Source organism: Staurois parvus, unplaced genomic scaffold (genome assembly GCF_062004578.1).
Source record: "Staurois parvus isolate SC_StPar_1 unplaced genomic scaffold, SC_StPar_1.0 ptg001062l, whole genome shotgun sequence".
Taxonomy (NCBI): domain Eukaryota; kingdom Metazoa; phylum Chordata; class Amphibia; order Anura; family Ranidae; genus Staurois; species Staurois parvus.
Genome location: NW_028318858.1, coordinates 85,517 through 112,277, shown reverse-complemented (window position 1 = coordinate 112,277; position 26,761 = coordinate 85,517). Strand labels below are relative to the sequence as shown.

The following is a 26,761-nucleotide window of genomic DNA, read 5'->3' as shown; positions in this document are numbered from 1 at the left end:
CCAGGCACCTTGGGGTGCCTTGATGTTTCTTCAGGGGTTCCTTGGCAAACTGCCTAAACATTGCCCAAAAATTGTATACAAGCCGGTGGATGGATCAAGCCAACCTTTAGTTACACAAACTGACAGGTTTTCATTGTGCACCATTACAACCTTCTAGCGCCAGCATCCTCACAACCAATGACGCCATCAGTTGATATGAAGGATGTTTGTCGCATGCATGGCATCCTTGTTTGACCCTCCCCTGCCCCTCTCTATCAGTAATGGGCGCAAATTAGCTGAGTGATAGAGAGAACTTGAGGGAGAAGAGAATCATTGGAATACTATTCAAGCCAGTGTGCAAAAGTGTATTTGCATTGGAAGAATAAATCCCCTCTAACATTGGGTGTTCTACATGTGTGGGTGTTGCTGCACTAAGTAAAACTATTAGAATAGGTTTTTTACATTTTAGTATGGGATTCCTTGAGACCGTGCCTCAAGAGGGTTCATAACCTTAAAGGGTGCCTTGACTGAAAAAAGGTTGAGAAACGTTGGTCTTAAAGGGCCAGGAGGTAGCGCAGGAAGGGGTTAAAGTAGTAGTTCATTATGGGCTTAATAAGCAGGATATACACGTAAATACTTCTCATGCACCATCCCACCATCCACACCAAAGACGTAGATGGAGGAACCTCCCCTGCCCGTAACTATGGTTATCGGAATACATGAACAGTGGTTGCAGCCAACTATTATCACTCCTTCAGTTTTTCAAAGTTCTGCTCTGTGGTGCCGAACGGTGCCACTCTTGGCTTGGATGTTGGCTGATTCACTGGATCTCAAACTGTGTATGTTCAGATTTAGATGTAGCTACTAAGCCGACTTGTTTCCAGGGATAAAGTCCCTGAGGAAGTCTGGACTGCTGAGTGCGATTAGTCAGGAAATCTCTATTCGTAGTTGCATAGTTTAGTCTGGCTGAAAACTTTCCTCCAGTTCAACCAAACAAAAATATAAAGTTATAAGTCTACACCCAGAGTTGATCCAGAGGAAGGCAAAAAAACCCCAGCAAAGCATGATTCAATTTGCTCCTGTAGGGGAAACAATTTCTTCCTGATCCCCCGAGAGGCAATCGGATATTCCCTGGATCAACGTTGCCTATAAATCTTAGCAACCAGTTATATTCTGTGTATCTAAGAAAGAATCCAGGCCTTTTTTAACCACTTCAAGTCCTGACACTTTCACCCCCTTCCTGTCCAGGCCAATTTTCAGCTTTCAGTGCTATCACACTTTGAATGACAATTGTGCGGTCATGCAACACTGTACCCATATGAATTTTTTGAGACCGACAAAACTTTATTTTGGTGGTGTTTATTCACCACTGGGATTTTTTTTTTTTTTGCTATATAAATGAAAGTCCCAAATTTTTGGAAAAAGGTGTTTTTTCTTATAAAAGTTAGCAAATAAACAATCTTTCTTCATAAATCTTTGCCAAAATTTATTCAGTTATCGTTTTAGTAAAAAAAAAAAACAAATTAGTTTATAAGCAAAAATTATAAATTTTCAAAATTTTTCTTTACATTTTTATTTTATTTTTTTATATTTTTTTTTTTTGGGGGGGGGCGGTGATTTTTCATTTTTTACACTGATTGCTTTTACACCCATGAAGGCTGTAAAAGCAATCATTTCTCCTCTCTGGCTGCATTTTTGCACCCATTGAGAAATATTGAGAGCTGTGATTGGTCACAGCTTGTCACATGGTACAGGGCTGTTGTGAATAGCCTTGTATCCTGTGACCTCTGTGATTCACAGATTTCACACATAGTAAGCAATGATGCCAGGAAGTGACATCTTGCTTACTACTATTCATGTGATCACTGATTGGCCAATCAGTGATCACATGAATTGGGACCTCACACAGAGGGTACAGTACAGTGATTGGTGTTCCGCTGTGTCCAGAGGACATAGCGAGCACTGGATTGCGGTGTCGTGTACTCCCAGGGAGCGCGCACAGGCTGTGAATGCAGGTGCCGTTTATAAATGGCAACCCGCTCCTGCATTGCTTCCGTCCAGCCATTTATGTACTAGGGCCGGACAGGAAGTGGTTAAAGCAATCCACTGAGCTGGCCAAAACCAACTCTTGAGGGAGTCTATTCCACATTTTCACAGCTTTTCTTTGAAGAAACCTTTCCATATTTGGAGGTTAAAATTCTTCATAGTCCAGTGGTTCTCCGGCTTGCCTGATGAAGGGGGAGTTTTTTTTTTTAGCCCCTGAAAAGCATTGGCTTCCTTTGTTGACCTCCACTCCTAATAAAGACCATCTTGTACACTTTCTAGCGGGTTGGTGGACCTTCACCCTATTCAACAAGTTGACATAATTCCCCCCCCCCCACCCATTCCTTTTTAGGTCTTGTTCACACTAGCAGTTAAATGGGTAGCTTTAAAACCCTTCTTTTGTGCCCCGTTTTTTTACCACCCCTTGACCACTGCAGCAGCTATGGCTGTACACATGCTGCAGCTACAATGCTTTGTGGCTGTGGAAAGAATTGTGCCCCCTGTAGCTTTTGGTTGGTGTTACATCTCCACTTCCCCCCACTACCTGAAGCCTCCAGATTTAACACGTCATGTGCCTCCTAGGAAGCTTAAGGGCATTCAACACACTAGGCATGTGCCACAGTGCATCATCAGGGGGCTGCATGTCTCTTCCAGTCATTCCCCTGATGGTGGACTATAAGAAGAGAAGATGGTGGTGTAGGACTTGGTGTGCAGTGACAAAGTTGAAGATTACACCAGAACACTGGTTTACCTGGGTATGTGAGTATGGTTTTTGAGGACAACCCCATACAAGATGACCCTAACAAATTGTTAGTAATATGTGCGATTACCCCATACCCCTCCGTGGAAATAATTTGTTCTCTTACTGGAACCTTGTCCAAGAGTTTCATCCCGGCAATCTTTGGCAATGAGACGACAGGCAGTTCTATAACAGGAGGTGCAGTTCGCTGTTCCATTAACATAGTCAGGAAGTTAGGCCCCCTTTCAGATGAGTGTTCCGATCAGGTCCGCCTTTTAGTTTTTCAGGTGGACCTGACTAGAAGGTCCATTCATCTCTATGGGCGGGTCGGTGCAAGCGGCCTTATGTCAGTTTACACCTGACTACCTCTGGGTCTGGTCAAGCCTGCTTAAAAAAACAAAAAATGGAGACGATTCTGTCTTCTTCTGTGTAGGCAGAGCAGATTGGTGGTAGCCGGGTGTAAATAGACAGCAGAGTCCATTTACTGCTGGCTGCCCATAGATCAGAGCAAACTTTGCCCATGTCTGTTCTGCAGATACTGAGCAGACTTGGATATGTCGTCCCCCCGCTCTGTTCTGATCAGCAGGGGATCGGATTGGCTCACAGATGCCCTGCTGATTGTAATGGGATCCGCCACGTGTGAAAGGGGCGTAAGTATGTCTAAAGCCAAACCCTTTTTTATTTATATTTAATGTTCCGTAGGGTCAATTTGCCTTTATTTCCTGTCTGTTAGACACATCAGGATGTGGGGAAATATCTCCAAAGTAAGGGAAATCTCTTGACAGTTGGCATTGACTGGGTGACTCCATAGACAGGTTTCCTTCCATCCTTGTTATGGTGACAACTCAGTGATGAGGGTCACAATTTTGAGTCCCTAAGACAGTGGTCACTAGAAGAAGTAGAGTGAATCACCCCAACACAGGGAGCAATAAAAACTGGAAAAAGGGCACAATCCTTCTCATGCCTTAAAACCTGAAGCAGAATTTGGTCTTGGCAGCTGGGCACATTGGGGGGTAAAAGGGCCAGGTAAAGGAAGTACAGGCACAACTCAAACATCTTAAATGACTTTGCTGTTGACTTGCATGTGCCAGGCTTGTTATGTACAAAGATGTGATCAGGATCTCTGTACCAGCTTTGGAGGAAAAGCCATGGACATGTAGATCTTTATCTCACTTGGTGGGAGATCTTTATGCGTATATAGTCAATAGCCCACCAAATAGAACACATTGAGATCTTCTTTATTTTAACAGCTGTCATGTCTTTCAACTTGTTTCACTTACTGAAGGGTATTTGTGCAGTAAAATGACTGTTCCCGTTTTGGTTGAAGACTGGTTAAAATTAAAGCAGCAATCTTTTTACTGCACATGGAGTTAATCAGTAAAACGTAGGAACTATAATTGAGTACATACTCCTAGCGCTACTGCAGGGCTACATGCTACCCATGCATGCTGTGTGCAGACATCTGTTTCACTTGTATGCTGATCCTGGCTTTCTGGAGCACAGTGAAAGGTTGCAGCTTGATTCCTTAGTTCCATGTATTGAAACTCAAGCATAGCAGTGCAGCAGAATAAAACCTGCCCCTCACCATTTTTTAAAGTGGTATTAAATACAGAAACACATTTCTTATATTTCAGCTTGGCAGTTCCTGTTTTATTATTTTTTTCTATTTTTAGTTTTTTCCCTTCTCATCTGGTTTTTCAACTTCCTTTTTAACAGAGTAATCTGTCCAGCAAAAGTAGCAGTTAGAGGGTTGAGGCAAATCATTTACCACTAATAGGGATGCTTACAATGATCAGCTTTTATTTATGTAAAACCTTTATCCTAAAGAAGAAAATCTATTGCTGTACCTGCTTCAAAAGTGTTAGCTGGCGGTAGGCTTTAATTTGTTAGACAAGTCCGCCCAAGGCTAGGTTCACACCTTGTGCAGGGCTTGCCAAATCTCAGGCGCCAGCCCACCCATCACTGGCACCAGGCATGAGCAATGCTTGACACCCCAGACATGTAATTTTGGGTGGTGGGCAGCCGACCCAGTTCAAACATCCAAAAACAAACAAACAAATCCAGCTCTGCTGCTTACTCGCAACAGAACCAAAGTTTTCTCTCTCCTCCCCACACACTGGCACCCAGTGCACTTTCTGTCCCCTCTCCCAGCAGGCCCATTGCCATTGTGCAGAAAGGTTCCCTCACACTCCCCAAACCCTTAGCACCCCCTAATCCACGCGCACTGTGGCCCAACCCTCCTCGCCAGTCCCGGCGCCAGAGACTAACTGGAGGGTGAGCAGAGTCCAGCCCACACAGCATGCCGCACACCACAGCACACACACCAAAACCTCCTGCTTCGACAACCTCCAGTGTCAAATCCCCACACCCCGAGAGCCCCAAAGGGACACGCATCCTCCGAAACCACCCAGTGAGTAATCTGTCCCACCCAGCAGCACCGCAAACGAATGAGACCGCCTGACCCCAAATAAATATATATTTTTTTTCCCGTTAAAAGAAAAACTGGCTCCTATATTTTTTTTTTTTTTTTTTTTTTTAGCCAGTTCCTAGATTCAAACCAAATTTGTCAAGCCCTGATGTCAAGTGTGTGCGCAAAATTGCTTGCTTTTCCGACATGCACAGAAACATGCTGCCCTTTAGCAGACATATCTGCTAATGCGTGCACCATGCCACATGGTGCTGCAGTGCATTTGTGGAAAAGGGTCAGGAACGTTTTACGCATTTCTTGCAAGTAGAGCAGCCAGTTGAAATGAATGGGGGCCGCCTTACACACAATGTGTGGAACAGCACAGGCTCCATCACTTTATGGTGTGGACCCAGCCTGAATCTGCTACTGCATCTAACACTGCCCTATCCACAGTCTAATATTCTGCGGTAAATCTATCTCATTAAACTGGCAATAGATTCTGATTTTCTTGCCTTCCACCACGGGTGGAAGGAAAGAAAATCGCTAGATTCCCCCATCAACATACTCTGTGTTGATGGCGGAATGCTTCCCGTGGAGCTATTGTGTTCTGCTGGCAGGGGTCCTCCCCGGTCAGCAGAACGTGATTACTGCTTGTGGCTATAGCTGCCAGCTGTAAACACATGTACAAAAAAATCCGACAGGCTGGTTGTACCCAACTTGGATACAAGCAGCCTGCCCATAGATGGATCAAATCTTGGCCGGTTCCTGCTGAACTGGTCGAGGTTCGATCCATCTATGACTGGCTTTAGACTATTCAGGGATGCGGTCACTGTTTGGGTATTCGGACAACGGAGGATTTCTGAATACAATAGCTGTTAGTGTAGATTCCTCCATCCATGCTGTTTGGTGTTGGTGGAAGAATCTATTGATTTTCTTTTGTTCAACCCACTGGCTTAAAGAGAAAAATCTAGCCAGCAGCTTAATTATGTTTCCAAGTTGGACGATTACTGTCCCTCGGATATGTTTCACTTGAGAGTAGTATGTGTGTGTGAGATATATAGATATATAGATATATATATATTACATTACACACAACCAGCCTTAATTCTTATAACAAAACAGGTCTTGAAATGCTGTAAGCAAATGATGGGCAAACAGCCGTTTCCCAGCCGTGGGAGTTGCAGTTCCTCAATAACCTGGAGATATGTCACATGCTATGCAGCTATTAGAAAAGCACACACTCCTTTGTTTCCAACAGAATATTGCTCCCCTCTGTTACACATTCAGCATCATCTTTTGTCATGTTGGTAATTTGGGTATTTTTTCCTGAAGTCCTTTGCTGTCATGTCCTATTTGTGGATGTTGCAAGGACTGAAGGGCAGAGGATGGTTATGTATATGTACGTTATGTGATAATTATCTTCTTGTCTTGACAGGATGATGGTTAGCTCATGTGCTTTGATGTATCTCACGTGCTTTGGCTTCTTGTTTGTTTTTTTAACATCAATTTCATTTACCTGTGATATTCTTGTGTCTTGGGATTAGCTAGTGTGACATGGATTATTTGAGGTTACATGGCAGATAAATTGGGGTTTGATTTTATTACTGTAAAGGATTTCTTTCTTGTATTTTGTGCATATCGACTGAGCTAGGAAACTGCTTACATATTGAAATCTTAGTGTTTCTAAGATGTTTTGCTTTTTTGGTTGCTGTAGAATTGAAACCCTTCCATTACTGTATCCTCTGCTTGAGAGAACGTAGTAATTCAGGGAATACTTTTTTTACAATGAAATGTCTTTTCGAAAAAGGAGGAAGCTTGGTATGTTTTGAATAATTGGCTTTTATTCCATTTCATATGAAAAGACACACTTTTTTGTGAATGTGAGTGTTCTGTTAATATACTGTCTGTAGAGAGAAGCAATGTAGAAGTTGTACGCTGCGAATATATAATCTCCCAGCAGTTCAGCGTTGCAGGTCTGTCAGAAGTTTTTGCTCTGACCTGGTGACACATTTCCATGCTGCCTTGTCACGTGTTAGCTGGAAGAGGCCTAGCCTCATGGAGTCTGCTTTCATCCATCTGCAGGGCTTTCTGTTTCAGCCATTAGTTTTTAGCTGTTGCAGATGTCATTTTTTTTTCTTTTTTGCTTCCTGTTACATTATTGATATTACTTCATAATGTTTTATCCTGAAAGTGTCACTAAACCCAATAAGACAAAAAAATATTTAATTTGATACATTTTATCTGTTTTCACTTTTGTACCTCCTTGTAGCAGCCTCTGGCAGAAGAATAAAGACTTGTCTGCTCTGCTCCAACTTCATTAAGGAAGTTGCTCTACGTTCAGTCTCTGTGGTTCCACTGTATATGGGGGAATATCTCCCCCTACTCTACTCGCTTTCAACAACAGTAGTGGTGTGAATGAGAGGCCCTTACACGTTGGCACTGACTGCATCCTCTATTCATAATATCATCGCCCAGACAGAGCAGTACATGTATTTGTATCAGCAAGTGCAATGATTACTGATGTGTGTAGTTTGCAGAGAGCAGTGCAAATGACTGCAATGGATGTGCGCTGCTTGTATCCAAGAAGAAGTCAAGGAAAAAGAATCTGTGGGGAGCATTCCAAGAGACCACTTTAAGAAAAGAGATGTGTTCACAGTGGTGCAAATTGTCATGTGATTTGACTGTTCCAAATCACATGACAAGATGCTCCCTATCTGTGCCCATTGAACCGTTCAAACCGGTGCAACTCCAACTTTGCGCTACGGCACCAATTTTGAAAAACCGTTTCCTGCACTATTTTTGGCGATTTCATGTGTGACTTGCACAGGGTGGATTTGATTTAAATCACTAGTCAGTAAGGCTTGATTTAAATCCTAGGTTTTTACATAAAGACTAATTCTTGCTGGTATAACTTTAATATGCAAGTAGATGAAGATTTTTAGAATAACAACTTTTCATAGTTTTTTTTTTATCCCCAGTTTAATAGGTTAATCATTCGTATTTGGACAACTTTTCTGTTGTACTTAGGAAGGAGAAAAATAATCATTACCTTAATAATAACAATTTAAATAGATTTATTCAACTGAAACAATAACATTCCAGCATATGTTATTCGCTTAAACATCCATGTTTGTTAACTAATTTGGCTAAACAAAATATATATATTTTAAGAAACTTAGACTGTCAGCCCCTTCCTCCTCACACTTAGTTTCACTTTCTTCTTGTGCGGATCTATTCCACTCCAAACAATCAGAAAAATATTGTTTATTCTATTCGCTGAACTTCTTGAAACTTAGCACTGAAGGGGTTGATTCTGTATTCATAGGTTTGTAGAAGTTAGGATTAAGGTCTTTTTCTTAACTCTGTTCATGTTATAACATTTTTGCTGTGAAGAAGAGGCATGTGATCTCCGCTGAGTCAAATTCAGTTTTGAGAACTGCAAAAGTAAACCGAGCATCTGTGATAATATCTTGTAGGCAGAGAAACTGCCCAATAATCTTACAGAAACCTCTGGAAGAGCATGACATTGTGAATGGATTCGTGGAATTTATTTACCAAAAAAATTAAACATACAGCCTTATTCTACATAATTAGAAAACTAATCTTTATTTCATGATGGAATAACCTTTGGATGGTAATATATTTTCCTCAAAAAGCATTTTATTTAAAAAAAATCCGATTTAAATAAAAAAAAATTCGATAATTTTTTTTGTTTTTTTTAAATCATTGATTTTTATCCACCCTGGACTTGCATAGACATCTGTTCACGAAGTCACACAGATATCAGGCAGGCCACACGTGAAACCCACTGATCAGCGGCTATGACATTGCACCAAGTTAAGTGAGTGATTTCAAAGCCGCATTCCGTGTGAACCAGGGCTAAAAGTCATTTTTAAGATTCTAAAAAAAAAAAAAAGCTGTGGTTTAGGACATTATGCTGGATTAAGGTGGAGCATTTGGTGACCCTTTTAAAATGGAAAATAGTTCTTGGGCTCAATTGACACAAGGAAAAATCTTGTTTTCTTTCCTTGTCTAATCTTCAGATCTTATTGATCTCCGCTGAATATAGCTGTCACATTCTTTTGAAAATAAGGCTGTTTAGACCGGGTTTACACCGACATCAAAAGCGCATCAAATAGAAGTCAAAGGGAGCGCACCTAAACCTACGGGTAAACCACACATACAGACGTGCTGCAGCCACACTGCAGCACACCAGTGTGAATCCGCTGTTTTGGGTTCATGCATGCAACTACCTGGAGTTGTACAATTCAGGTGTTTCCATGCCCGGGAGCCACAGGTGCTGCCTACAGCTACCCCATAGACATGAATGGTTGTATGCGGGTACACAGTGGTATTTACTTAAACCTGTGTATACCTACAGATGTAAAACACTGTTACAGACATCAGGTCATATATATAATTGTTTTGGATATGCAGGGAAATGGATCAGCTTGATATAAATATCCATGTGTTGTTTAAGGCCTCTTACACACAGGAAGAACCCATCAGCAGATTTGATTGCTCAGGTCTGTCCGCTCTGCATAAGCACAGCCTGCTGTCCTCTATGGGCTGTCAGATGGAAAGGGACAGTCTGTCCGTTTCCATCCAACTGTTATCCAATCTACCAGACGGATGGTGAACGGATCCCCATCCATTGTGTTTTTAGCAGACAGGATCAGATGCAGGCTGGGTGTAAATGAACACATCTGTTTACACCTGCTGCTCCATAGAGAGAAATGGAACATCTGATCAGGTCTGCTTGAAGAAAGGACAGGCAGACCCGATCGGTCCACTCATGTGAAAGGGGCTTTAGAAGCATTACAATGTTACACACTGGTAGTTTAAAAACATTTGTTACAGATTTGGTTTTGAAAGCAATACAGTGTTACAGATCATTTAGCAACAAATGTACTTGTCTGCTTAACTTGAACTAATCAACCATCAGAAGTTGAGTCCCCCTACTCTCCCTTACAGCACAGTGCAACACCCCTGCCCTCTTCCCCCCCATTACCTTGTGCTGCTGCTGGGGGTGGAGCTGGGAAGCAGTGCAGGGTCCGTAGGAGGGACCACAAGAGGGCTGGAGTCAGCTGCCGGAGACTGCCGAATGCTGAGACCAGAGGAGGCAGAGACGAGGGGGTGCTGCAGCTGCACAGAGCGATGCAGAATCTGTTGCAGTCCTGTCTGATGTTGACTGCTGGGACAAGTGGGGCAGAGATGTGCAGGATCTGGCAGAGGAGTTCTGTCCTCTTCTCTGCTGCTGACTCCAGAGACAAGGTGGTCACGGAGAGGAGGAGGGTGCCGCAGCTGCATGAGAAGTGCAAGGGTCACATTAAATGGCCTGACAGGCTGGGATCGACCCTCTGGCGTTTTGTTTGACACTAGAGGGCAAATCTCCAGATCTAAGTTTAGAAACAATGGTTACTGTAGATGAAGTAAAAAGTTATAAAACAAACAAATTAAAAGCACCCTGCCAGTCTTCCCACACACATACCCATGTATTGAGTGCACGTGTATACAAGCAATTTTGCCACACATAATATAGATCACCTTGCACACCAGAGTGAGAAAACGAATTGTACATCCCTCCCTGGTTAACACTAAGCTGATGAGCTGTAAAGGCTTTTAAAGTGTCATGTATTCATAGTTGGGACCATCATTTTTTGCACTGTACTTTTTTGCCATTTCCCTTGCACACAGTTTTGAGGCCTGCAATATTTGGTAACACTACCCCATCTTTTATGTAGTACCAAAAATTCTGGATTAAAGGATAATTTCACCTTTTTCTAACATGTTACACCCATATTCAGGGTGTAACTTGTAACATGTTACTCTAAGACCAGCCCCCGCACCCCCCAATCCCCTGTTTTGTGAGTGGGAAGGCTACAAGTCCCGACAGCCTTTGCGGCTGGCTGTCTGCTTGTAATTATCAATTACCATGGTCCTGTTGAGTTCTGTGGTACTTCATTGATTCTTCTTGTCAGTGTGTATCTGCTTTGCCTGTATGTGATAGGAGTAGACAGATACACTGGTAACACAAGTCTGCAGGAGCCCTGCATTGCACCAGCAATCTAATGATCGCTTGTGCTGTGCTTTCCAGGTGCCTAAAACGAAAGATAGTAAATGCACATATTTTTTGCCTGCAAAAAAATGTTCATTTATTATTTTTTGTTTTAAAGAAACTATTCATATACATTTTTTGTGTGCATTAAATTTCATTTTAGTGTATTCTGCAAAAAAAATAAATAAATTGATATATAGTTGCACAAATATTACTACTACTGTCTTTATACAACAGGGCTTCTGTATTCACAAAATATATAATGTTCTGAATTTTATAGCCAAAAATGCTAATACTTAACATCTGTTAAAATGCTCCACAGGGAAAGTGGTTCTAAACTCTAATTTTTATTTTCTTTTTCTAGCTTAATGCATTTTCTGCATTAAGCTTAAAAAAAAAAAAAAAAACAACCCTCCTACCCCCAAAAAAACTTTTTTTTTTCCTTCTCTAATACGTATCTGACTCTGGTATCATTCCAGCACTGTGCCCAGCTGTCAGTTTTCTATCCTTGCTCTCACAGGCACAGTGGCCAGCAGAGGATGAGCCATTGGCTTCTGTTAGTCAAATCCTTTTAGGGGGGTGAGGGGGCATGGCCAAACGTGCCCCGTATGTGTCTATGGATGCACAAAGCCTGGCTTGAGCGCACGGCCACACGTATGCCCCCATACTAAGTGGCTTGCTGTGGTGTCACACGGAAAAGGAGCAGAGATTGCTGGCAGGGGACCCCAGAATAGGTGGTAGGGCTCTACTTTGTGCAATATCCTTGAACAGAGCTTGTAAGTATAAACCTGTTTTTTAATTTTTTTTTTTTAAAAAACACTTTACAACTGCTTTAAAATTACTAATATTATGTTTTTTATTACAAATCACTGTGTGCACAATACCGTGTGTATATAGGTGATTTTTCACTTCTGGGTAGGGGGCTGTTCACACCCGCCCACGTCGCCATTCACGGCGGTGGCTGTTAGTCACCGGGTCCCAGCCGGTGATTACTTGCTGGCGTGAAGTGATTGCCGAGGATCTCTGCGGGGGAGGGGGGGGAGGGCTGTTAGTAAACAAAACCGGTCTCCTTCCTGTCAGCACCTGCACACTGCATTGCAAGGCTCTGCATAGCACAGCCATACAAAGGAGTGTGCTTACAGTAAAGCACAAGCACAGCCCATGATGTAAAACAGCACACAGTTAACCCTTTGATTGCCCGAGATGTTAACCCCTTCATGCCCAGTGCCATTTAGTACAGTGTCGGTGCTTTTTATTAGCACTGATCACTGTATTGGTGACACTGGGGATGTCATTGACATCAACTCAGTTCCCCCCAGTGTCAGAATGCCTGCCACAGTCCCGCTATAAGTCACTTATCGCCACCATTACTAGTTTAAAAAAAAAAAAGCCCAGTTTATGTACTGCCATTTGTAAACACTATAACTTTCACATAAACCAGTTATTTACACATATTGGGATTTTTTTTTTTTTTTTTTTAGCAAAGATATGTAGCAGAATATATTTTGGCCTAAATTTGAGTAAATTTAGATTTTTTTCAAAAACTGTTTACTGGACATGTTTAATAGCAAAAAGTAAAAAATATTCTTTTTTTCTCAAATTTGTCAGTCCTTCCTTTTTTTTTTTTTTTTCTTTTTTCTTTTTTTCATAGCACAAAAAATAAAAATCGCACAGGCGAGATCAAATACCACCAAAAGAAAGCTCTATTCTATTTGTGGGGAAACAAGGATGTAAATTTCATTTAGGTGCAGCATTGCATGACCGCATGATTGTCAGTTAAAGTAACGCAGCGCCGTAACGCAAAAAATGTCCAGGTCAGAAAAGGAGGTAAATCCTCTGGAGGGCAAGTGGTTAACAGTTATGTACCTCTCTCTTTTCTAAACAGTGTTTGTAAACATTGTTATACTTTTTTTTTTTTTTTATATAATACAGTAGCAGATTCCACAGCTGCTCTATTTACACTGCAGTTCCCACCTGTCTTGACAGCCAGGTGTGGGAGGGAGTGCAGCAGAAGGATGGTGTGTATTATACATGCCCTATGTACTGTTATGAAACTTTTCAGAACTTGGTTGTGGAAGTAAAACTTTAATTTTTTCTGCTAAAAACTTATTACAAAGTTTCTGTGGCATAACATATATAGTTTGAGGTCAACATCATACTAAAGTTAATTTTTGAATTGCATTTGGCGGTAAGGTTGTGACTTGCAGTTTAGGGGAACCCTGAAAATAGTTATAGTCTGGCTGAAAAAAAGTCCATCAAGTTCAACCATTTAAAAAAAAATAGTTATAATCCTATACCCACAGTTGATCCAGAGGAAGGCAAAAAAACCCAGAAAAGCATGATCCAATTTGCTCCTGAAGGGGAAAAAAATCCTTCCTGATCCCCTGAGAGGCAATCGGATATTCCCTGGATCAACTTTACCTATAAATGTTAGTATCCAGTTATATTCTGTGAAGAAAGAATCCAGGCCTTTTTTAAAGCAATACACTGAGCTGACGAGAACCAATAGGGAGTCTATTTTATTCCACATTTTCACAGCTCTTACTGTAAAGAAACCTTTCCGTGTTTGGAGATTAAATTTCTTTTCCTCCAGATGTAAAGAGTGCCCCCTTGTCCTCTGTGATGACCTCAGGGTGAATAGCTCTACACCGAGTTCACTATATGAACCACTGATGTATTATACATGTTGATCATATCCCCCCTTAATCTCCTCTTCTCAAGAGAAGAAATTCAGTTCCTCTAATCTTTCCTCATAGCTGAGCTCCTCCATGCCTCGTATCAGTTTGGTTGCCCTTCTCTGTACTTTCTCCAGTTCCCCAATGTTCTTTTTGTGAATTGGTGCCCAAAACTGAACTGCATATTCCAGATGAGGTTTTACTAATGATTTGTACCGGGGTAATATGATATCTCTCTCTGGAGTTTATATCTTTTAATACAAGAGAGGATTTTACTCGATTTAGAAGCCGCAGCTTGGCATTGCATGACATTATTAAGCTTGTGATCTACCAGAACCCCCAGATCCTTCTCCACCATTGATTCCCCCAGTTGTACCCCCCCCCCCTAGTATGTATGATGCATGCATATTCTTAGCCCCCAAGTGCATAACCTTACATTTATCAACATTAAACCTCATTTGCCACATAGTTGCCCAATTAAACAGTGCATTAAGGTCAGCTTGTAAGTTGGAGACATCCTGTAAGGACATTATTCCACTGCACAGCTTGGTGTCATCTGCAAAGACTGAAATGGGATTTATAATCCCAGACCCTATATTGTTTATAAATATATTAAAAAGTAAGGGTCTCAACACTGAACCTTGGGGTACACCCCTGACAACCCTAGACCATTCATAGTATGAATCATTAACCACTACTCTCTGAATACGATCTTTTAGCCAGTTTTCTACCCATTTACATACAGATTTTTCCAAGCCTGTCCAAGGTTATGCTCACCTCCTCATAAAAAGAAATCAGATTTGTTCGACAACTTCTGTCTTTCATGAATCCATGCTGTCTAGCAAATAGCATTTGACCTGATGTATAGCGAATTGTCTTTTTAAATGTCTTTTTTGCAGAACTGCACACTGATGTATAACATACTGCAGCCTCTAGAATGCATTATAAAGTCTTCTAGAAAGCATTGCTCAGTCAATCACAGGAAGGTTTGTATTTTTTATCAATGAATATAAGCCTTCCACTAAATGACTGAGGGGGAGATTGTGATGCCATCTGCCTGCCTCTCCACCTTAGCCATTCAGAGGAAGCCTTGTATTCATTGATAAAAATACAAGATTTCCTGTGAATGGCTGAGCAGTGGGTAGTCACTCAGTTTTTTTCTGGCAGCAGATTGGGAAGTTACCATACTGCTACTGGAAAGCAGTGCTACATACAGTTTATACAGTGCAGGCAGTGGGCACAGCAGTTAGTAAAAGAAAAGGTTTGTGCAAGCTTTGCCCAAATTAAGTATTTACAATAACAAAGCTGTAGTTAAGCTGGCCATAGATGGTTCAAATCTTGGCTGGTTCAGCAGGGGCTGGCCGCGATTTGAACCATCTATGGGTAGGCTGGTTGTACCCAATTCATTTGTTGTACGACTTGGGTACAACCAGCATGTCGGATTTTTACATGCGGTTATTGCTAGTGACTATAGCTGCATCCGGTGTTGATGGGGAAATCAAGTGATTTTCTTTTCGGAAGCCTGTGGTTGCAGGAAAGAAAATCACATCATCTACCTTGGGGTTTGGGGCATGCATGGCTTGGGGGCACTACAAATACCCACCATCAGAAGGGATCTATGACCGTGTAGAGAAGTTTGACTTTACAGGTTTGATCAAATGTTTACATAAGTGATCAGTCCTGTTTTTTTTCCTTTTACAGGTTAAGAGAAGTTTCGGAGAAGCTAAATAAATATAATTTAAGCAGGTAAATGAATTAATTTCTTTCATCGTGACGTGGAATATTAGAAACAATGTATGGCCATTGCTTAACACTGTAAGTGGACTTGGTTATCTTTTTTTATTCCATTGCTGTTTAAAGCTAAACTTCAGGCACGCAAATTGTTATTAAACCCACAACAGTAAAATCAGTCTGTATGTGCAGTAAAGCATGCTTGTTATTCTCGCTGTGGAACCTAAGGGGTAATCCTCTGCATTGTGTAAAAAAAAAAAAGCTGTTTGATCCTGTCTTCTCTGATCCTCCTTCCACAGTCCCCAGTCCATCTGCTGATAGTACAGCGCCCTAAGAGGCACTCTGCACATGCTCAGTTTGGTGTGTATTGCTAGAGGGTTTTTTTGGTGTTTTTTTTTTTGAGGGTGTGTGGGATCGGGACCAATCGGCACTGTCCAAAGGGTCAGGGGTCATGCAGCCTCGTAGGACAGTCAGAGCAGAATGAAAACTCCAAGCTTTAACCAGTGCTCAGCTGAACACTGATAGAGAGAAGGTATTTAGCAGTTTATATTTACTAAAATAATTGCATTTCCGTGTACTGTGGAAGACCAGAAATAGTGAATGCAGGGTCCTGGGTTTTGTAACGCATTAAATATATTTCTTAGTAGCCACAAGGAATATAAATCCAGTTTTTGTTGACCAAATACCTTTTGCCAAAACAGAAATTATCTTGTAAAAATAGCAGTAGCATTCATTTCTATGCTGCACATAATCTGTGCAGAAAGCAGAGCTGTGGGAGGGACCCAGCTGGCCATCCCACCACTGGCTGCCTGCTGAACACTACTGAAGGGGGTGGAGACGAGACTAGTTATCCTGCATGAGGAAAGAGCAGCAGTGACAGGTCTTTATTACAGGAAATATTTTTTCCAGCTGGATTAATGCACTAATCTGGAGGAAATACACAAAGGACACCAAAATTCTAGTAAGAATACACAGTCCTTTTTGTATGTAGACCATTTTATTTAGCCCAGGTTTCAACTTTAAGGAGAATGTTAAATAGCTAATATGGGCAATGGGTAATATTTCACTAACTTATTTTCAGCAGTGATCATTGATGAGAACTAAATAGCAGTGATGAGAATGGAGTAACTGCTATAGTTTAGTGAATTTGGTTCATAGAAATACATTGGGTGAGTGCTGTTGAATGTTCCGGCCTGCCAACATCTATATGAAGGTGAGAGACTATTCTATGGACTTTATGTAGTTAAAGTGGATACTACAGGACAGATCATACAAATGAAAAACATCTGTCTTGGACATTTTAGCCAGAAAATAGCTGTCATGGCTGCTGTCAGGATATTGATCGGTCTGCCCACATTTTTAGACTTGCATAGGCTATGCTCCTGGAGTCAGCCATGCTGGATAGAAGTGCTGACTTGCACAAGAGGTCTTCTATTTTCATAGACTGACCACCTAAAATGTCATTTAGCTTTTCCTGGAGGTATAGAACTGCAAAAATTAATTTTACATGTCACTTTCTTTTTTATGACTTTCAGATATGGTTATATTTTTTTTCCTTTACACAGTCACCCCCCATTGAATGTACTGGAGCAGACGACCATAAAACAGTGTGTGGTTGGACCGAATCATGCTGCTTTCCTCTTAGAGGTACCCTGCCTGTGTATTTGTTTCTGTTTTCATTTGTTTTAGTTCCCCAAACACTGTTTTGATGTTTATGCTTTATTTCTTATTAGGATGGAAGAGTTTGCAGAATTGGCTTCCTAGTCCAGCCAGACAGACTTGAATTGAGTAAACCAGAGAATAATGATGGGTAAGATTTAATTTAAAAAGCAGATGGCATTTGTATTTGATTTAAGAACCCCTGTACATGGGATAATAGAGATCAGTCATCCCACCTGTTGCTGTGACAGCTGGCATTTATCTCAGTGGTAAACACGGGCTGTAAGGCAGTGGCCTGTAAGTCACTGTAGTGTCTCAAGCAACCTGTTGTACAAAAGAGCCTTCAAACAGGCTTGGTTTTGCAAAACAGAATACACTGTGTTATGACCCTGTTCTATGTGTACATGGACACCTCTGTTTCCCATGTGCAGGGTCCCTAAATATGAAAAATAACCAGTGATGAGAGAAGTATTGGGCTGACATTACAGAACTGAATATGCTGGCTTGTCATTCAGTTCTTTCATCTTCAGTACCCTTTGAGTAATTGACCTGAAACTAGTATATGGCAAGTGCAATCAGAGTGAAGTTTGACTCCAGATCTGCATGCTTGTTCTGGGTCTTTGACTTGGGTAGAGAAATAATTATACCATTGTGACAGCCATGAAACTGTTTTTTGGAGGATTAGCAATGGCAGCTTCAAAGCACATGTTTTCTTTTAAGAAACATTGATCCAGCAACAAAATTAGGATAAAGTTCTTAATTTTGTCTTTAAAACTAGGCAGTATTTTAAGGCAGAATATGTGATCTCTAAGGGTGACCTTTAGGTGTAGCCAGTTAATTGGTGGTTCTGCCTGAATGCAGTTTCTGCCTTCTTGTAGAGACCACATGCCCACTGCCAAGGCTGTGCTCGGATGCCAGCAACTGGTACTAAAATGGAGCTGCTAATGGGTAAATATGGCCATGCATATTTTTTGTTTAAGTTTTATATTACAGCAGAGGTAGGTTTAAAGTGGAACTTTTAGGTAAAAAAAATTAAAAATGGGCGTACAGGCAGGATTTATAATGCAGAAGAGACATGCTTTGTCTCTTCTACATTAAAGCGAATTACCTGCCTGCCCACCCCTGTACAGTGAGGTGCACAGGCGCAGTTCACTGTACAAATTCGGCAATGCTTCACATGCACTGGTGTGATATCATCGCGCAGCCAATGACAGCCGCTGACATTCGGGATCTGGAAGTTAGCCGCCCGAAGATGTGAGCAGCCAGGCGGGGAGCTCTGGGACAGCATGTGGGATCAGAGGTGAGTATAGTTACGCTTTAATGTAGATTGCTTACAGCAGGGCTTAGGTTTGCTTCTCATCTTAGAGCATGTAACGGGCAGATAAAAAATAGGCTCATGATTTTCAGGGCTAACTATGCAGAGTTCTAAATCCTTTGGTAGATAAAGTATTCAGATAAGGGCTTCTGTGAATCTACAGCAACACCACATTACATAGACTATTGGGATCGGATCTCCTATTACATGTCAAATGTATCAGTACAGTTGACTTCACTTTTTAATGTTTACATTAAATGGCAGCTGCAATAATTGCCTTCATCAGGAAATCTATCTATTCTATTTAATACCTGTGGTCATTCATTTTAAAGTCTGTATTAGATGTGAACACTGTCTAGTAATTCAGTAAAAGATTGAGGCTATTACAACAAACTGACCAAGCTTTCTGTATCAGGAATATTTACATTTTTAATCAAAACTTTCTTGCAACGGTTTGATTCAGGTTCAGAAATCCTTTGTACTCCTTATTAAATCCTGTTCAGCTTCTAGCCTACAGTAACTCCAAACCACCAACTGCTATAATATCTACATTACTTCCCTCTTGACACTCTTCTTATTAATTGCCATAAAGTGACTTGTATATTGTCTTATTAAAGTCATAATAATGGGTTCACTCTTTACCTTTGCACTTCACCTTTATTTCTCCTCCTAATCATACCTAAAGGATTACTATACTTTTATAGAAAGTACCTTTTAACTTTTTGCCCCCTTAACCTAAAAGTACACCCCCCCCCCCCCACAAATGTATACTCTTCTGGACTGGACAACGGTGGTTTAACGGAATCTTTAGCGCCTCCTGGATGAAATCATTTATCCTGGGTGCTCTTGCTGACTTCTATGAGGTAATCTCCCTAAACTGGGAGACAACCCAATAGAAAACAGTGAGGTCCTATTGGGTTCACACCAAAGGTTCCTGCAGGCCGCAGTTGTCCAGTCCATTGGCCATTTTAGGAGGGGGTTGGGTTTTTAGAACAGGTAGTTGAAAGGATAACTGTACTATCTATGAAAGACTAGTTCAGTTTTTTTTTTACAAGCGGTAACCAAAAAAGCGTTCCTTTTTCCAGTGTTTGTAGCTTGTATATATTCCATAAAAATCACTGTTCAGATAGGGTGATAGAATTACGGATTGAACTTAAGCCCCATACGCATGGGCCGAATATCGGGTCGAATTAGCTGGTTCAACAGAAACCGGTCGTTATTGGTCCGTGTGTACAGCAGCTGGTCTGACAGAAGCCAGACGTTCGTCTGTATTCTGTCAAAGGGGCATGACCGAAAAAAGGTCTTCCAATCAGATTTTGATGAGCTCCCTCTCAGCCAGTGTTTGAGTACACTGACTGGTGTGTTATGGCGGGGGTAGTCCCCCTGTCAGAACACAATAGCATGGCAGGGGACTTCGCTGTACCAACACTACTAGTGTTAGTACAGCGATCTGTCGTGTTTTTTTCATTTAGCCCCCTAATAGTGTCTATGGGGCATTAGGTTTGGTAGTAAGTAGTCAAGGTACTGTAAAACTGCTTTTAATTATATTGCATGCTGTAACCTGGACTTAATAGCAACATCACTCCACAGTCTTGGGACTCTTTACAAAGTATCAAAGAAATACCCAGATAGTGCAGGTCATGGTGTTATACATAGCTGTTACAAGTAGTATGTGAATCCTCAGTGTTAGTGAGTATCTGTGTCTTTTATGCAATAATTGGGAAACTGTCACCACAAAGATCCCAAGGGTGTTGCTTATGCTTGTATGTTGCCAGAATAAGTCCTTGAGCATTTGTACCTGGAGTTCCAGGCCTTAAATTACATCCCAGATGGTGGTGGCTTTCTTTATTCCATTACATTTTTTTGACTGATATGCCCTCTTTTGTTTTCAGTTCAAAGTTGAACAGTGGCTCAGGGGCAGGAAGGACATCCAGGCCAGGCAGGACTAGTGACTCTCCCTGGTTTTTGTCTGGTTCTGAGACTCTGGGCAGACTGGCAGGCAACACCCTTGGGTAAGTTCTAATAGGGATAAGGCTGAAGATGTTTTCGTTCCAAATAGCTAAACTTCCATCTACAGTATATACAAAGGAGTAATGAGAGACCCCCTGAACATTTACAGCTGTGGGAAAGAGTCACAAATGGCTTACCCATTATATATCTGCAGCGTTTATACTGTATCGGTGGATCTCCAGAAAGTGAATTCTGTTTTGCTTTTTTCATGATAATGAGTGATCTTGGTTAACATTTTGAAGATTTTTTTCTTGTTTGAAATCTGATACTATAAAATATTTTCTTCATATAATTTTAGCACTGTGCTCTTAACTCAAATATATTCTTTGCATCCATTTTGCTAGCAGTCGATGGAGCTCTGGTGTAGGTGGAAGTGGTGGCGGATCCTCTGGGCGCTCATCAGCCGGGGCTCGCGACTCTCGGAGACAGACGCGAGTCATTCGTACAGGGCGAGACAGGGGCTCCGGTCTCCTGGGTAGTCAACCACAGCCGGTGATTCCAGCTTCAGTGATACCGGAAGAACTTATATCACAGGTATACACATGATAGCTCTGCGCTTCAGAATATGGTATATCTTTGTTTAGTGTAACTCTTGTCTTCAGATAATGTAGTTGGTCAAAAATAATGAAACTGATTTGATTGTATCAAAAAAAAAATTAATCTTCGTATTTTAGCCCTTATGTCCTAAGGCATTTCAAATCCTTTTTTTTAGAATGCTGTTGACTCGAATAATTTCCAGCTTTGTGTGCATATATAGTGCCTGCCGCTTTCCCCTTGGTGTTGCCTTTTCCCTGTTTTTGTACACCTTTTTCATTTTGTTTTCTTGTACAGCTGATTATAACGCTGACCTTTTGGGTTTTCTTAAACCTCTGTTTCTGAATTACAGGCACAAGTTGTCCTTCAAGGAAAGTCTAGAAGTGTTATAATTAGAGAACTCCAGAGAACAAACCTTGATGTGAACTTGGCTGTAAATAATCTCCTGAGCCGAGATGACGAGGATGGAGATGACGGGGATGACACTGCCAGTGAATCCTACTTACCTGGAGGTTAGTGCCTGGTTGCTTGGCCCAAGTGCAGTACCACATGAGGTGGTCTTATTTCTGCAAGCCTAGTTTTAATAATCCGCATAGGCAGTTACCAGAAGAAACAAAACCTCCTTCTGTTCACACTGTTTTTGCTTGCGTGTGCTCAGATGGAGGATATTCATGACTGTAGTGTAATATATCATGGCATTCTGTTTTCATGTTGTGCTTAATGATGGCTTGTGATCCTTGTGTTTATAGAGGATCTTATGTCACTGCTGGATGCTGACATTCATTCTGCTCACCCAAGTGTCATAATTGATGCTGATGCTATGTTTTCAGAAGATATTAGCTACTTTGGTTATCCATCCTTTCGGCGCTCTTCACTTTCCAGGATAGGCTCATCTAGAGGTAATTCTGTGCCTTTGTCTTCTTAGAAATTAGCCGTGTTATGTTCTGGACTATAAGCATTCCCTTGTGATATGGCTGACCTAGTACATACTGTAGACGTAAGAGTAGAACTTGACAACAGTCCCAGAGGTTGTTGATGGACCAGTTAAATCAAAAGGTGTTCATTGGTTATAGGAATTTCAATTTTTAGATTTCAGAAATGTAGCATCATGCATATGATTTATTTCAACTTTAACAGATGCACTCACCTAGTGTACAAAATATGATTTTGTAAGTCTTCTTGATTTTTTTTTTTTTTTTTTTTTTAGTTTGTTTTTGTTTTTTTGTTTTTTTAAGCCCTACGCCGAGCAAAAAAAAAAAGTTTTCCCATGCAGTAGGGTTGAGGAGAAAGCTTATGCTCACCCGATCCTTCGTTCCACTGATAAATGGCGCTCCCCCACTGTCCAGAGGTGGACTGTTCCCGCTCTATGGAGCCTATTCTGGGCTTTATGATGTCAGGAACAGTCCACAACTCAGGACTGCTGGAGCGCGTAGGTGCCAGACTGGTCGTGTGCGGGGAGGATTAGGTAAGTATATCTCCTTTCTCCTCTCTCCTATATAAAAAATGATCAGTTAACCCGTGCAGTGCAGGCACAGCCCCCACTGCATGGGAAAACGTTTTTTTTTTTTTTATTTTGCCCGAAGGTGGGTTTTAAATCAAAATTGCATTACTGGTACACCATGACGCCTGTAACAGTCAACACATTTTCTACAATACCTGATCTGTAATAATGTGGTACTGCAAACCACATATGTTGAGGGTATTGAGGCAATGGGCAGATTGATGCTCATGACCATTGACCTACTGGCTCTTGTAACCAGCTTACAGAATGGGTTTTTCTTTAGGCTTCAAAATCAAAATGTACATCTTGACAAGTTACCAGTTGGGAACAATACTTCCATCTAGAACTGCCTTAATGAGTGATTAACCTATTAGTCTAATGGTGAGATTTTTAGATTTCTATTTCATTTAACACATCTGCCATCTTTGTGATATCAAGCTAAGGCAGTGATGGCGAGCCTTTTTAGAGACCCTGCCCAAACTGCAACCCAAGACCCACGTATTTATTGCAAAGTGCCAACACTGCAATTAAACTTGAATACTGGGGTTTTGGTTTTGAAAAAACTCATATTAACATCTTTTGTCTTAAAAGAAAAACACAATAACAGAGCTTCCACTGACCACCAGCACAAGGGGGGCAAAGTTTCACCGACCACCAGCACTCCCTGCCAGTTATATATATCTATCATCTTTGCGCACTGACTGGCCACGCGAAAGCTCGGACGAGTCATGGCTAATGAGTCATGGCTCGTGACATGATAGCCTGCCGCCGCTACTCTTTTCCGAGCATGCGCATGGCCCCTATGTGTGCTGTTATCTGATGCTTGGCTGCTGGGGCGACTTGGTTCGTGTGCCGACAGAGTGATCTGCATGCCCACGGCGGCACACGTGCCATAGGTTCGCACCACTGAGCTAAGGTGTCCAAGTTTCTCCTACTGGAATTTTAGTCTGATCTGTAAAAAGTGATAATAGAGCTTCATTGGTATGTCCTTGGCCAGACAAGTGAACAAATGTCAGTGGGGAGACATTGCTTTTGTAATCTGCAAGATTTTAAAGAAACAGATTGGTTAGGCAGTCTGCTGCCTTACCCATCATGTATTTTATTGAAAGACTGTTACTAAATGGGCAGTGGGTTTTTTTTTTTTTTGTTTTTTTTTGTTTTGGTTCCTTTTTTAATGTAACTGGTCCATTAACTATTTATATGTATATTAGTGTACCTATATTTTGGTTCTGATTTTAAAATTTTGATTTTATCTGATAATTTAGCCTTGCATTAAACATCCCATTTAGGACTAAGCCATGCTCTTACTAAACAGCCCATAATTCAAGCTTCAGTTGACCCTGGAAATGGTAGCAGTGGAGATAATTTCTGTAGAGCATACATAAGCTTTACTTGCTGCTAGATAAGAAGGGTCTTAAATAGAGATTGGCTTACTTTTATCCCACTGGTGTGACCCAATTGCATACCAGTTCTCCTTCTTCCCTTAGAAAGAGACTCTGAACTGTTGCGTGAACGTGAGTCAGTTTTACGCTTGCGTGAGAGGCGGTGGCTTGATGGGGCCTCATTTGATAATGAACGGGGCTCCACAAGTAAAGAAGGTGAGCCCAGTTTGGACAAGAAGAACACCCCAATACTGAGTCCAGTGTCACTGGGAGAAGACTTGCAGTGGTGGCCAGAAAAGGTAATCTGTGATCAATGTTTTTGAAATTGGAATAGTGATTATGCCAAATTATCAAGGAAAACCTTTGTGTATCAGTCCTTTAGGGCTCGTTCACACCATGGTGCAGAAACATCAGTTTTTCTGACCGTGTTCTGCAAGGGTACAGCGAAATAAAATTTTCTCTATGTGCCCTATTCACACCACAACACTAATATCATGTGCAGATTTTTTTTTCTGAGTGGGAATCTGCATCTTGTATAAAATTCATTGATGCACGCATGAAAACTGATGTCTTTGCAAGTGAAATCTGCGTGTCTGTTTTTCTGCACATATAGTGTGAACGAGGCTTTAATTGTGACACTGTTGGTATTGTCTGGTAGTGATTTAGATATGTGATCTTATCTATTTAGAATGATGTATAGCATATGGGGACAATATTTATACTAACTTTAAAGAGCCTGTTATGACTAACGTTATGAAAGGATATAGATTTACATGAATTATTTGAACATTCTTATATTGTAATAGTCTTGGGATGTTGACCTTGTGAGTCTTGTATCTGTCATCTGTGGTATCTTTCTTTCCAGTATAGAGTGGATTATAAGCTATGGTTCTCACAAGAGATCACATTTCCAGGGGGTGCTTGTGCAAGAGACTGGTGACAGGTTGTTACCAGGAGTTAATATTTTGAAAAGAGCAGTGATTTGTGATGGCCCAGAGCAGTGTCTGCTAGGACAGTTTTAGCTGCTCTGGGTTACTGTAAGTTCCTGTTCACTACCATTAAAGGCCCATACTGTATTTTCTTTGCTTTAAAAGACAAGATTGTTAGATATTATTTATATACTATTTATGCAAACTGATTTCTATGGTTTTGTATTCTTTTATATAGGATGGAACTAAATTTGTTGCCATTGGGGCACTATATTCTGAGCTAGTTGCTGTAAGTAGCAAAGGAGAGCTTTATCAGTGGAAGTGGTTAGAATCTGAACCATACAGGAACCCACAGGTATGTTGTGAATTGCAGTAGCATATCAACATATGTTCTTGGTATGTTATTTCTCTCTAGAAATTTTGGTTTACAAGGGCACTTTTTTCCCCTGCAGAACCCCTTGATTCATCATCCAAGGACAAGTTTTCTAGGTTTGACAAATGAAAAGATTGTCCTCCTTTCTGCAAATAGCATACGAGCTACTGTCGCTACAGAAAGCAACAAGGTTTGGAGCACTTATTCTTCCCTTTTTACTTCATTTGTTCAGTGTGTTTTTGTATATTTTTTGTTCCTTTGTATAAAATGCTTAGTGGAAACCTGCTAGCTATTGTATGCTTTAATAACAGATAATCCATCTGTAATATTTTATAAAGTGTAAAACTTACACTTGTCTGAGTTTGTTTAAAGTGTGTATGTCTGGACAGATCTTATTTTGGATAAGAGTAGGGCTGGCTTAAAACCCCTGCCATCTGTGTAGCAATAGGGAAATGTCTCTTACTTGCTGTCTCAGATTCGCAACAGTAAGTTAGAGGGCAGCTGTGATCTGCCAGTTTATTTGCTATGTAGCATTGGGGAGGTTTTCACATTGCATCCTGTTTCAGAGGCGCAACAGGAAGTGAGAAAAAAAATCTCTGAAATTGAGTGGAAGTGTCCTCAAAATAGGTGTGTCCATTGGAAGATTTCCTTTTATTTCTTCTGGGAATATCTCTAAAATATTGGAATCCCCTCATTTTCTTAGAGACAATGGTCACCGGTACAAATAGAGGGGTAGATCTCCCCAGTAGGGACACAGTCAGCCATAAAAACTTTGTAAGTGTTTAACCCTTCCCCTCACGCTATCCAAATCTAAAAATTAAAGGTTACCTAGATGTGCACTTTAACAATGTGGCTTTCATCGCCTGACTCCTCAGCCTTTTGTTACATGCACTCATTTTAAGAGGTGTTTTTATTTTTTTTTAGGTTGCCACTTGGGTTGATGAAACTCTTAGTTCTGTGGCTACAAAATTAGAACACACAGCCCAGGTATTCCCTGAATTACAGGGAGAGAAGATTGTATCTCTACACTGCTGTGCACTTTACACCTGTGCCCAACTAGAAAATAACCTCTATTGGTGGTAAGTAGAAATTATTTTTTTATGGCATTCTTTATAGATTTATGTTTACATCCCAAAAAAAGGAAACAAGCCAGAGAGGAATAGAGAAGGTACATTGGTTGACAATTTTAAGCTTTGCATCATAAACACAATTTTAAGACGCACAAATGTGTGTATATGTATTTGTAGTATCTATTATATTTGTGGTATAAAAAAGATGCTTTCTCTGTTCATGCATTGTGCACAGCCTTACCCCTGATTGTATATGCCAGTTCATTTAAGGCTGAGTAGAAAGTATCGCCTTGAGATGTATCCTTTCCCTGAGCTCCATCTGCTTTATATTGGAGTCTGCAGATGTATGAAGACCA

General features: G+C 41.0%; 1 protein-coding gene across 13 annotated transcripts in view; it reads left to right on the top strand.

The window, feature by feature from the left end:
* Positions 1 to 26,761, top strand: part of UBR5 (ubiquitin protein ligase E3 component n-recognin 5) — a 98,866-nt gene that overhangs the window by 2,082 nt on the left and 70,023 nt on the right. For 8 of the 13 annotated variants that reach the window (XM_089658276.1, XM_089658278.1, XM_089658280.1 and 5 more), the window contains exons 2-12: positions 15,603 to 15,647; positions 17,198 to 17,279; positions 17,366 to 17,442; positions 20,499 to 20,618; positions 20,961 to 21,150; positions 21,503 to 21,662; positions 21,900 to 22,049; positions 24,121 to 24,332; positions 25,201 to 25,317; positions 25,415 to 25,525; positions 26,260 to 26,414. In XM_089658276.1, coding sequence (XP_089514402.1) covers positions 15,603 to 15,647; positions 17,198 to 17,279; positions 17,366 to 17,442; positions 20,499 to 20,618; positions 20,961 to 21,150; positions 21,503 to 21,662; positions 21,900 to 22,049; positions 24,121 to 24,332; positions 25,201 to 25,317; positions 25,415 to 25,525; positions 26,260 to 26,414 — 1,419 coding nt within the window. The remainder of the gene's footprint in view (positions 1 to 15,602; positions 15,648 to 17,197; positions 17,280 to 17,365; positions 17,443 to 20,498; positions 20,619 to 20,960; positions 21,151 to 21,502; positions 21,663 to 21,899; positions 22,050 to 24,120; positions 24,333 to 25,200; positions 25,318 to 25,414; positions 25,526 to 26,259; positions 26,415 to 26,761) is intronic. The other 5 variants (XM_089658282.1, XM_089658281.1, XM_089658274.1 and 2 more) reach the window with 4 other exon arrangements.